General features: G+C 57.3%; 1 protein-coding gene across 1 annotated transcript; it reads right to left on the reverse strand.

Moving 5' to 3' along the window:
* Nucleotides 1-252: 252 nt before the first annotated feature.
* On the reverse strand, nucleotides 253-11,691 carry LOC101625590 (TRPM8 channel-associated factor 2-like). Its single transcript, XM_012733840.1, has 8 exons — nucleotides 11,676-11,691; nucleotides 10,168-10,804; nucleotides 7,459-8,450; nucleotides 7,144-7,244; nucleotides 6,159-6,372; nucleotides 5,637-5,876; nucleotides 4,207-4,544; nucleotides 253-1,288 (listed from the first exon to the last, which is right to left on the reverse strand). The coding sequence occupies exons 1-8, from the start codon at nucleotides 11,689-11,691 to the stop codon at nucleotides 1,004-1,006; spliced, it is 2,823 nt and encodes a 940-aa protein (XP_012589294.1). The 3' UTR covers nucleotides 253-1,003.
* Nucleotides 11,692-12,490: the final 799 nt, after the last annotated feature.

The raw sequence follows: 12,490 nt of genomic DNA on the forward strand, positions 1-12,490 counted from the left end.
GAAAAAGGGCCAGGTGTGCACACCCTTATTCCAGAGATGAATCTCTGATGGGAATTCCATGGAGCCAGCATAGGGGCGGCTTGGAATGACAGAATGAGAAAGTTCAGGAGATGCTGGGTGGCAGGTTCAGGATGGTGGGTTACCTGGGGCTGCATACCCAGTGATATCACTCCAGGGCGAAGCTGCCCGAAGCAGGGATCCCCCAGTCTGGCTGCTGCGGACATTTAGCAAGGCTCAATACCATGATCACCAGAGAAGTATGTTGCTTTTATTGTGCTGAGAATAAATAGGCCTGTGAACATGACAGACATTGGCGTGGCCTCTGGTCGAAAGTCCAGATACACCCAGAATGCCAAACCTAACAGCCACTCAGAGTTCACAACAGCCTTTTGAGCTTACATTGGATCCTCCCAGAGGTGGAAGAAAGGCTGAAAGACAGGCGAAGTGCCCCCCATGGTTACCAGGGCCCTGTAGGGAAAGGCATTCATGAGACAGCCCACACGAGGACTGATAACCCCAAGGAGGTCAGTCCTGAAGGCAGGGTCAATTTTCAGGGTGCCCACTCTCCACTAGACGGACAGGCCACCGTGGATGGGGCAGAACCAAAGGTGACCCCGCCGTGGGTGCAGTGAGGTTCCAACACGCTCAAAGAAGTCAGGAGGCTGAGTAAATTTCTTAGCGCCGAAGCTGGGTCCAGGCTCAACCCTACTCGCTATCAGCCAACAGAAGAAACCGGGAGCCTGGCTCGCGCCAGCAGGGCAAAGAGCTGGTATCTGATTGTCACCATCACCCTTGGTCTCCACTCGATCCCACGAGACCTCAAGAAGCCAAGATGGAAGCCAGCAGCCGAGGAAGGCGAAGCGCGTCTTGGTGAATGCAACAGTGTAGGCAGAGAAAAACGTGTCTGTGAGGCACAAGGGCATATTCCTGGGGAAGTTGGCTCCTCTTAGGGCCTTAACGACCTTCCTGAAGAAGGTTGGAGGTGGGAAACAGGCTGCAGAATTCAAGGGCAGGAGCCCCTCCCGCCTGGCTGGGCACCCTTGGGGGGAGCGTAGGCCCGCATGGGGTTCTCCTGCCACACAGGCAGGCAGGCCAGGCTCTCGGCCACCTCCTTCTGGACAGGCCAGCCCCAGGACTCAAAGAAAGGAGCTAGATTCTTCTGCACTTTGGTAGAGAATTTCTGCACCCACAGGTTCATCTTCTTCGCATTGTCATTGGGCAGGTTGGGGAGTGTCTGGTACTCGGCAAACAGCTGGGTGAACGGCTCCCACCCAAAGGCTTCCTGCAGCTGCAGGACAGAGAAGGGGTGGATGAGAGCTGGCGTGCAGAAGGCAGCCCCCCCTTCCCCCCACACACAGAAGGCTCCCCGGTAACCTCAGCTACCAGCGGCTTTTAACTCGGATTTCATTCTCCTCGGTGAGCCTCTCCTGTGCCCTGAGACACTCGCCCCACCCACGGGCAGGAGACGCCTGCCTCGCTCAGGGGCGGGGTCTGTGCTTGTATAACTTTCTAGGAGGTTCTCGATAAATAGCAGTTACTCTGGGTTATAGTTTCCTTTTTCCTAAGCTTAGTGAGGGGCCTGCTCGCACCCTAACGCTTCCTGGAGCTGGGAGAGCAAGAAGGGGCAGGTGGCGGCCATGTTTTCTGAAGAGGGCACCACACCGTATTCACCAGCAACTTGGTTCATTCGCTTCCCTCCTGCTCTTTGCCCCCGTCTTCTGCATGTAAAGACACATTGGCTCGTGCCAACTCTCGGCCATGAAGCCCCTGAATCTAGATCCCGGGGACCCCAATGTCCGTGCTCAATGAATGAGCCGGTGGAGGAGGAGCTTTCAAAGCAACGGTGGCACCCAGATCTAAGTGTCTCGCTGGGTCTCAGACAGGTTAGGCCAGGACGGGACTCCTCCCGCCTGCCATGGTTGGCCGACTGGTACCCCCAAAGCTGGACACTCCTTATGCTCTGCAGACTCATAAAATCCTTGCTTTCTGATAGCCACCTCACACCTGGGGTTTTCTCGAGACCATCACTTTGCTGTGGAAACGCCTCTGAGGCAAAATCACAAAGAAGCAGGCTCCTGTTCTTTGGAGAGAGGCTCTCACCTGAGCCGGGCAGGAAGCGCCGTGCCCAGGGCCCTTGGCGTCTCCTGGCCCACCCCCTCTTTATGGGGGAGAATACCAGGGCCCTTGGCGTCTCCTGGCCCGCCCCCTCTTATGGGGGAGAATTCTGTGCATCTGGGTCTGAAAACGGAGGCAGAAGACACCTCTGATCAAGCACCCCTTGATGGAACCTCACTCCCCCCAGGTGGCCTCACTGCTTGGCTACTTTCTTACCTGGCTATTAGTTAACCAGTTATTAGTAATGAATTAGTAGCATCAGCAATTAATTAGTAATTAATTCATTAACAAATTAAGCAGCTATTACACTGGTAACACTTATTATTAACTATCCACCATGCCAGGTATCCTGGAAAAATCAATAAAGAGCTCTTTGTCCATCCAGAGGTCACCCATCGTGGAGAGACAGGTATGGACATGACTGACTGACAGTTGGCTTTGGAAGGAGACGGTGTTGGAGGCAGATGAGCTGGATTTTGACAGTGACTCGGCAGGTGAGGGACAAGCGTGTCTCAGCAGCAGAAGGGGGAGACGGAGGCCCCGAGGCTGGAACAGCAAGGCGGGTGCGGGGCAGTGGGGGCGGGGGGCAGGCTGGTGACCTGCAGGGTGACAATGGGGGAGGGTACAGGGCTGCAGACAGGAGCTGCAGGTGGGCCGCGCCCTTCCACACCCTGGAGAGCAGGGTGGACTTTATCCTGCGTGGGAGGAGAATGCTTGAGTTTTGAGTGTGGAATCTTCAAGTTCTCTAGGAAGTGGTGTGGAAGCCTGGTTGTAGGAGGGGTGAGGTGCCAGAACAAGCAGAGGGAGCTGGAGTAGACAAGAATTAAGGCAGCAGCGGGAGGAGCCGGGAGGAGGGATCAGAGGTGTTGCTGGGTCCTGAGACGCAGGCCGATACCACGGAAGCTTCGGCACAGGGACACTCAGGCTCCCTTCTGTGTGGGCAGGTGGGGACGCACTTCAGGGCCTTCCCGCTAGAGCCTCAGACTGGCTCAGTAAGAATCTAGAACCCAGGAAATGCAAAGGATCTCACAGGCTGGGCTGTCTTATTCACTTTGAGAAAATGAAAGAAAGAAGAAAAGGATCCGTGAGGGCAAGGAAGGGCAATGTCTGGGGCTTGACGTTGGTGCGTGACCCCTTAAGGGCGCTGGCCTGGGTGGGCTGCTCACACCGGCTTCAGGGCCGGGCCGGCCTCCCAGGTGCTCTGAGAGGGCACAGGTTTGACACCTTGAAGATGTTAACACTCAGGGCAGCATTGGGGGCTGGGCCTTGTGCTCTTGTGTTCACAGCGAGGGGACAACTTCAGGGCCATGAAGCTCTCCTGTTGGTGGGTTAGTTATGTGCTCTACAACCACCGTGGGTTCAAACAGATTCCTCTCCTGTGCCACCTCCTTGTGGACTGGTTGCTTGGCAGGATGTGACCCATCAAGCAAGGGCCATGAACAACCAAGCAAAACAACGAGCATTTCCGGAGCATTTCTGAGGGGACAAGACAGAACTCGTGGGTGGGAAGTCCTGGCCGCTCAAGGGGTTGAGTCTCAGCACTATGAGGCTGTCGGCAGCCACGGTGGCACGAGTTCGATCCCCGGCCAGGGAGTGACCCACAGGGCACAGGAGACCTCTTCGGTCTCCCCTCAGTAGTGGTTTTCAGTAGATCCACCTGTTCTGCTCCCCACTCTGTCTCTAGGGAGTCCTCTCACCCCTGCCTCTCTGGCCTGTAGCCCAACTCTTATGTACATAAATAAACTAATCTTTTAAAACATAAACCAGTGGGTGACGCTGACAGTCTTGGGCATGACGACCCCAGAGCTCTGTCCTCACCCCCTGGGCCAATCGCTGTGGACATGTTTTCCATAATATTTTCCACTTCCTCTTACTTATCTTCACAAAATCAAGGGAGCTAAGCAGGACAGGTGTGATCACCTCCCTCGTACAGCTGCCTCCCCTGAGACGCTCCACACATAGCCGAGTGTCTCGTGTCCACGGGCGGCGGCCACCGCGGCCCTTCCTACCAGGCTGCTGGGGACGGAGGAGCCGCAGAGCCCAAGGAGGCTCTGTGCCAGGGGGGCTGCCGCCCCTTCCTGCGCTCAGTACCTGGAGGTAGGTTTCCAGCGCCGTCCAAACGTCCCAGTCACTCAGGCAGGCTCCCTTGCTCAGGTAGGTTTTCAACCTCTTCTCTCGTTCCGGAAGGCTCAGATCTGGGTGGGCCTGGGCCCTGGGGATGCCCAGGACCGTCTCGTGCACACAGACTGACCAGAGGTTGCACGTGGCCTCAGTGGTGTGAGGGGGGAACTCCCACCCGTGTTGCTGCTGGTTGTGGCCGAGCTCGTGGATGGGACCCCAGAGACCTTCCCTTCTCATGTGTGTCTCACTGATGAGCTCCTGGACGGACTGCAGGTGGCACATGATGGGGTAGCCCGAGTGCATCCAGCCTGGGGACGCAGAAGGAAGAGCAGGCCTGAGGAAGGGTCCATCCAGCCCAGTTCCCTACCCTCCTCTCCATCACGCAGCTTCCCTCACCACCCTGCACGCCCTGACTGGTTTGGAAGCTCCGGGGTGCCCGGGAGATACATGGCAAGGAGCCTGAGTCCTCACTCGGGGTCACGCCACCCCTCGTGCTGGCCCTGAAGGACGTGCACACATCGCCCACAGCCTCCCTGGTGCAGCCGACACTTGGCATGAGTTTGCTGCATGTGCATCCGTGACATCATGCCCTGGGTCCGGGTTTGAGGTCCTGGCGGCTAGAGCAGCGTCACTCCCTCTCCTGCTGTCCAGTTTTATGTTCTGTAACCCTGTGCTTCCTTACAGGTAAGAAAACAAGTTCAGAGCCTCCCTGGTGCACAAGAGCTCAGGGCTCAGCACGCTGAGACTATCAGCTGCCACTGCAGCACAAGTTCGATCCCCCGGCGGGGGAGCTGACCCAAGGGCGCGGCAGACCTCTCCTGACCCGCCCGCTGCTCCCCTCAGCAGTGCACTTCAGTAGATCTGCCTGTTCTGCTCCCCGCTCTGTCTTCGGTGGATCCTCTAACTGCACCCCCCAACCTCTGGCCTGCACTCCAGCTCTTGTATATATAAATAAATAAAATAAGTCTTGAAAGAAAAGAAAACAAGTCTAGAGCCATTTCACCACATCAGAACCAGACTTCCTTATTTTTCCTTGGATTAAGCCTTTGTCTCCTCCAAACCACTCAATACTCAGCACAAATTTTTGACTCTTTTCATCACTAACGCTAACATATATGCGAAGGCAATAGTCCTGCTCCAGCTGTCCCTGAAAAGCACCCCCAAGCCTCGGCAGACTCCCGGCACCCAGGCTCTGAGCTGGTGCCTTGGCTGGGCACAACCTCGCCTCGGCGCTGTGAATGATGCACCTGTTCCCACCTGGGCATTTTTGCTCTCCCACCCAGGTCCGTGTCTTTTCTGTCTCTTTTCCTTTGCTTTTACTGGCGAGATTACGTCTTAGCGTTTTTTGAAAAGCGAGGCCACCCCCACCGGCTGGGAGACGCTTGCTGGGGGTCACGCACCCGCTGAGATCTGCACGTCAGCGACAATCCGCTCCGGGCGGCGGAAGGGGAACGGCTGGGCACCCAGCCTGGCGATCGCCCGCATCATCTCGTCCCAGACGCGCAGCACGGGCCCCGGGTCCTCCAGGCCCCGCAGGTTTTCAGCTGGCACCGTCAGGATGATGTTGTCTGTGGCCAGCTCCCCCCAGGGCGCTGGGCTCATCTGGACGCAGCGCCTCCAGGCCTCCAGGGGCGTCTTCCCTGCGGGGAGAGTCACAGAAGCTCGCCCCCACTTCCCCAACTGCCTCTGGGTTGACAACTTCAGCGTGCACTGCAGGAGGACGCCAGGAGCGTGAGCTGGCGTCTCTCGGTTCCCAGATCCTGCCGCTGATCTGCCCGAGGTCTCGAGACACAGGGTGTCTGTGTCTGCCTCCACGGCCACCAGCCTGTCCTCCTCTGCCCGCTGGCCCCTGTCCCTCCCTCCTGAGCCCTCAATCACCACTCACCCCCAGTGCCCGCTTCCCTCAGCTTCTGGCCACTCACCCAGTTTGTAGTAAGGGGCAGGCACCGAGTTCTTGATGGTGACAAGCACGGGGCCCAGCTGGCTGTGCTTGGGCACGACAATGTAGAGAAGGCCACCCCAGAGGCAGGAGACTGACACCTGGGTCCTGTCCATACAGCACTGGTGGGTCACCACGGGCGCTCGGGACAGCTCTCTGGCCTCCGTCAAGTCGTCGGTGTGGCAGCCAATCTGGACCTGCAGGTGTGGGAGGACCGAGCCCCGGGGAGTGCGTGGGGCTCGGGGGCACTGCCAACATGCCAGCTTCCCTTTCTCTGAGCGATGCATGGTGGACAGTAAGCACCCACAGCCACATGCACTGCGCCACTGAGCAGCCCACGTGGGTCGAGGCTGGTGCTGCTGGGCCCCGAGGTGCCCCGTCTGGCCGAGCCCTGGGCCCTGCGTCAGGACTCCAGTCAGGGCTGATGCCTGTGCTCGGTCCTTTCCTGCCTTTGCGCTCAGGCGGGAGGCGCAGGTGCGGGGGTGCCCCCCTCTTCCCTTCTCCCCCGACCCCGTTCAGAGGTCCCTTCCTGGGGACTGGGGGTTCATGTGAGTGAGCTCCGGGTGGGGTGCACCTGATGCAGAGTGGTGGAAAGTGAGCGTCAGCCCCTGGCTGGGAGGGCTAATTCTGCAAGCAGTGCCGCGTGTCCGTGGCGTCAACTAAATGTGCTCGTCAGGGTCAGCGCACAGGTGAAACCCAGGACCGTGGGCAGCGGGGAAGCAGGTGCGGTTCTGGATGTGCCAGGCACTCGGGCTTCCTGGCGGCAGGTGAACAGCCCCTCACGTGGGCTGAGCACCGAGCTCCGCTGTCAGGAGCACGGACCTCGACGGCCACTCCCTTAGCCCCCCAAATTCCTGCTGCTTCCCTGCGAATTCTGTAAAATGGGCACCACCCCCCTGACCTATACTGGAGGACTGAGCCCAGCTGCTGTAGGGCTTGGGGTGCTCGCTGCAGCAGTGTGGCCTTACCCTCAGCCCAGCAGAAGCTGCAGCCTCAGACAGCAAGGAGATTTCCGCACTCTGTCCATTCAGCAGGTAGCGTCCGGTGCTGACCCAGGAATCACCGTGGCCTGACAAAGGCACAGGAAGGGATGAGTCCTTCCCCCACCTGATCCCACTCTGCGGGGACCCTCAGTGTCCCCCTTCATCTCTCCAACTCCTCCAGGCTCCCGGCACTCAGCCCTCCTCAACCCACGTTGGGCCCGGCCCCCCATCCTGCTGAGAGTCCCTGGATCCAGCGACCCCACCGTCCCCCAGGGCCGGGCACACGCTCCTATTTTATACCTGGGTTGTTTCCGTCAATCTCCAGCGTGACGGGGTCTTCAGACGGGAGCCAGCTGGGATTGCAGCCACAGCCTCCCAGGCCCTGTGCCAGCGTGGAGCAGTCAGTGCCGGCGCGGGCCAGCTCCGTGGCCAGACAGAGGATGACAGCCTCGCGGGAGTCACCGGCCACGGGGTTTTCCTTGCCCACGGCCGGCAGGCCGGACTGGCCCAGCGTCTTCCTCAGCAGTCGGTGCAGGGACGAGTAAGCCGGGACCCCAGCTGCGGGGATCTGGAGGAAGCCCGTGACATCCACCCGCAGCCTTGCCAGCCAGCTCTTCGGCACCTCCCCTGCCTGGTGGCTCAGGGCGGCCTGGAGTTGAGACAGCGCCCGGCGGAAGTGGTAGCTGTGCATCTCGGGGCTGGGGGCAGGGAAGCAGCCCGGGTGGAGGGTCTGAGGGAGGATGCTGAGGCCAAAGCGGTTGAGGATGATGTTCCCGGGGAAGCTGGCCAGAGCCGAGAGGCCCTTGTTCTGCGAGGCCCACCACCAGCACTGGCCCCCGATCAGCAAGCCCCCGCCCTCGGCCACAAACTCCTGCAGCCGCTGGGCCTCCTCGGCGCTGTAGGCATTGCAGCAGTAGACCTGCAAGTCCCCAGTGAGCTGGGACTGCAGGCTGCATGGCAGGTTGTGCCCCGACGCCAGCACGCACAGTTCCGGAAGGCTGGAGTGCACCCCAATTTTGCCTGTCCGGCCAGCTGTCAGCCAGCGCACAGCATTGAGCAAGAAATGCTCCAACTTGGGAGTGACGAGCAGGCCCTCGTGGGCAGCCAGGATCACACGGCCCCGGCCATAGCGGGCGGCCGCCAGGAAGCAGCCAAGTGAGGCATCCAGCCCCAGAGGGAAGGCCAGCGCCCCGTGCACCAGCAGCTGTGAGGGGATGCCCCCCGTCTCGATGTCCAGCTCGGAGACCCCTTCCAGGAGCTGCTGCTGGTCCTGCCTGAGATCCTCCCCACACCTGCAAAGCAACAGGTAGGAAGGACAGAGGGACCGCAGTCTGTTAGCAAGGCACTGAAACCAGCTCAGAGGAAAGAGAAATCTGCGTGGGCACAGAGGTTGCTTGCAGACCTCTGCTTCTGATGGGAAGTAGAGATTGTGAAATCTTGAGGTTTGTATTTACAACAGGAACTACAGGGAAGGAAGAGATGTATTCAAGGGCACCATAGGGATGGAACCAGCAGGATTCAGACGAAAAGAATCCATCAGGACAAAGTCTCTAGCTCTCCTGACCACTGCTAGAGAACAGCAAGAAAGAAGGGGCTAGAAGGGAAACTCACATATAAGACATCAAAGACACGTCAAGCAACCTAAATACCAACCTCAACAGACCTAGAGGAAAAAGTAAGACTCACAGAAACGAGCGATAACATTTAAGGATGAACTAATTCTTCTAGGTGTGATAATGAACGGGCCTTCTGGTAATATTTTCACTAGAGTTTCTACCTAGAGCGAAACAGATTGTAATACAGATGGGATTGCATGGTATGGGGTCAGTATAGGAAGTGAGATTGCTAAGAGCTGGTCAGTTTGCAAGTTGGGGGGATCCCAGGATGGGGATCTTTCCATGAATGTCACTTCTGCTTTGAATTAGAGTTTGAAGTTTAGAAGTTGGAAATTTTCCATCATCAAAAGTTAACACAAGCATAAAACATACCTTTGATTCAGCGTCAAAGAAGAAAAAAAAAAAACATAGATGCAGATGCAGAAAAGCAGGTTAAATTGCTGGACAAGAGACTTAGGAAATTAAACCATTCAAGCTGATGAAATGTAACCGTCTGCCGGTCAGAATCAGAGCCAGGCTGGAGTGACTCAATGACTTTGTGAGCAACCTCCCCGTGGCCAGCCCCCGGCAGGAAGTCCCAGAGCCCACCTTGCTGGGTGCACACCATGCCTCGTGGCACACCATTCCTTCAGGCTCTGAAGTGCTCCCTGACAGTACTCAGCCCTTCCCTGGAAGCTGGCGTTGGCCAAGTGCACCGGTTTGGGCCACTGAAACAGAACTGGCAGCCTAGTGTGAGGGCTCCCAGCCGTGAGGTGGTTTTCTAAATTAAAAGTGACAGGCTCAGGTCTACCATTGTACCTTAAAGAGCTTATACAGGTCGGGGAGCGCTGGGAGAGGAAAGAAGTTCCCTTGCCACCCACTCTGGGGGTTTTCAGTTCCCGCAACATTCATCTAGAAGCTTCTGCACAGTAAACTCAGACTGACTTAGCCTGACAGCTCAGTTTCCGCCCAGACCCTCTCTTTACTCTACTGGCTTATCACGCTTTCCTTTCCTGGAGGTTCTTATCACATTTGCTGAAGTCCCTGTCTGTCTCCTTAACTGCCCAATTTTCCAGCAGAATACAAGCCACGAGACGGTGGACTGCCCTGAGTGGGGCCTGGCACAGGGTTCATGCTACAAGTGAACATCTGTCCTTTCATGTGTTCAGGAGCTGCTGCTAAGTGTTCTGCATGTCCCAGGCACCATACTCAGGGGACAGAAAGCGAGATCAGCTTGTTGAGCGAGTCACTAGAGCTTGGGCCATTATAGGGGATGGCAATGGGGACCCAGTCCCTCTTCTGCTTTGGGGCGCTTAATGATCCTATATCTGATTTGTAGTTTTCAGCAGAAGGTCACAGAAGAGGAATCGAATGTATTTATGCACCAGGCACCATCACAGGCAGCATCACTTACCGGACATGGAGTGGGATTTTGGGCACCTTCTTAGAGACCTTGAGCTGGCCTGTGTCTCCGTAGGTGTCGGTGAAGTACACTCCGGCCACACAGGTGACCTTGTTTCCGGGGAATCTGGACAGCACCTTGTCACTGCCGTACTGACTGGCCCAATGCCAGGCCTGGCCCCCGATGAGCAAGCCCCCCCCCGCTTTCACAAACTGGATCAGCTGTGCTGGCATGGTATCATCGTAGGCACTGATGCAATAAACCCCTTGGGCCTCACCCGGATCTCCCTGAATCTGCGCCCCCACCCCAGAGCCCTGCAGGATGTCTGCCAGTGACTCCAGGCTTGGGTGCACCCCAACGGGAGCCCCGGATGAGGGACAGAGCCAGCCCACTGCATTGAGAAGAAAGTGGGCCAAGCGGACATCCAGCAGGTAACTCTCGTGGGCCACCACCACCAGGCGGCCACGGCCATAGTAGGAGGCGGCGATGAGCACCTGCCCCTGGCCATTGACCATGACTGGGAAGGCGGCCTCTCCCGTGAGAAGCAGCTCGCAGGGGACGGAGTCTCCAGGGACATCCCAGCTGGTCACTCCATCCACAAGGGCCTGGAAGGCAGCAGTGGGATTGGGGTCCACGGTGCTTTCGGCGGCTGCGGAGGAGAGCGGGACTCAGCTTGGGCAGAACAGAGCAGGGGCTGTGTGGAAGCCCAGGGAAGGAAACACACTCCCAGGAAAACCATTTCTTGAGCTGCCACGGTGTGGCAAGCCCAGGAGGGCAGCAAGGAAATCACAAGCCACCATGTTCATGGATCTAATATTTTAGAAGGAGGACAATAAACAGGTAGATAAATGATGAAAAAAACGCAGCAGCTCTTAATTGCTCTGATGACAATAAAACAATGATGGAGCCGATGGTGACAGCTACTTAGATTTGGTGACAGCAAAGGCCTCTCTGAGAAAGCGACCATGACATTTATGCTGAGACCTGAGAGGCTGTGGGAGAAGAGAGAACCAAGGAGCTGAGTCCCCGAGGTGGCAGGGAGGTGCAGGGTGCAGGTTGGGAGCCAGAGATAGTAGCTGCAGCCTGCGGGGCCTGAGGATCAAGCAAGACTTGGTGTCTGAGTTGACTTGGGCCTTAAAGTCTTGGACAAAAAGGCCAGAGGACCTTCCAGAAACTGCCTCTATCTGAGCTAGCGTTCTGTGGTTCCCAGAGGTCTCTCAGCAATCGGGGTAACTGAAATGGAACTCAGGTGCTTCAAAGCAGCTCCTTTTGGAAAAAATGGCTTAGGCCTCAGCTCCCCTTTTCGTCAAAGGAGAAGGACACCTCCTTTTGAAGGTGGAGAGAAGGCCTGTAGAGCGTCTTCCTTAGGTTGGTGAGCACTGAGAAATGTGTCTGTCTCTTGTCCTCTCTTACTTCTCCAGCTGACCAAGGTCAGGTAAGTGCCCGGATTCACTCCCCCTTGGCCCTGCTCTGACTTCAGCGGCTGGCTGCCCTTTGGGCTTTCCTGGAATCCTGGGCACACCTTGCTTCCGCCATTGCCGCGGGAGCAGCCCTGACGTGGCGGTGAGCTGTCACCCAGCGCAGGTGCAAAGGCTACACACCAAAGTGGCTATCCTAAGGAATATTCTAGAAGCTTTGTAGAGGTCCCAGAGAAACTGAGCCCCATTTGCCCACAGAGGCAAACAGCTCAGTGCGACACACCCTTCTCTCCTGGTCTCATGGCTCCTGCTACTGTTATTCTGGGATTATTTCCCAAATAAATCACCTGGCACACAAGTCCTCCTCTCAGGCTTTGCTTTCAATAGAAACTCCACGTGTCCTCTGCCCCAACTGTGAACCCTGCAGCCGCCTCACCCTGTTCAACGTGAGCCCCATCACTCAAACGTCGGCCTCATCTAGATCCAACCAACCTGTTCTCAGTCTCCAGGATGTATTCTCACCGCCAAGCTTCTGGAGGTCGCCCTTCTCGGTCTCCCCTTAAACCGATCCCTGCAACCTCACAGGACCCAAAGGTAAAAGCTGAGGGCCTCCCTCGGGACTTGCGGTCTCCTGGGTCTGGACATTTTATTGTTTTCTAGCCGTTTTCCAGACTACACTCGCCACCGTCCGAACCTTGCCCGGGTTTCCAGTAAAAGTCCATTTCCTTTCCCAACACCGCAGTGTCTCGCAAGAGAAGCAGCCAGAGAAGCAGCCAGAGAAGCAGCCAGTCCTGGGGGCTGGACGAGCGCTGGGCTCTGCGCTCCGAGGAGGGGGCGGGAAGGCCGGGAGCCACGACAACCTCCGCGGTGACCAGCGAATCGTGCCCCTCTGGGCCTTCCTTATTTTTTTTTTTTTT

Source organism: Condylura cristata, unplaced genomic scaffold, assembly GCF_000260355.1.
Source record: "Condylura cristata isolate star-nosed mole 26May11 unplaced genomic scaffold, ConCri1.0 scaffold00042, whole genome shotgun sequence".
NCBI lineage: Eukaryota > Metazoa > Chordata > Mammalia > Eulipotyphla > Talpidae > Condylura > Condylura cristata.

Bases quoted from the DNA above. Each gene is read 5' to 3' on its own strand.
- LOC101625590 (XM_012733840.1), bottom strand. The intron at 7,245-7,458 runs GTATAAAATAGG...TGCCTTTGTCAG, and splicing joins GATTGACGGAAACAACCCAG to GCCACGGTGATTCCTGGGTC. The intron at 4,545-5,636 runs GTGCGTGACCCC...CTGCGTCCCCAG, and splicing joins TGACGTGCAGATCTCAGCGG to GCTGGATGCACTCGGGCTAC.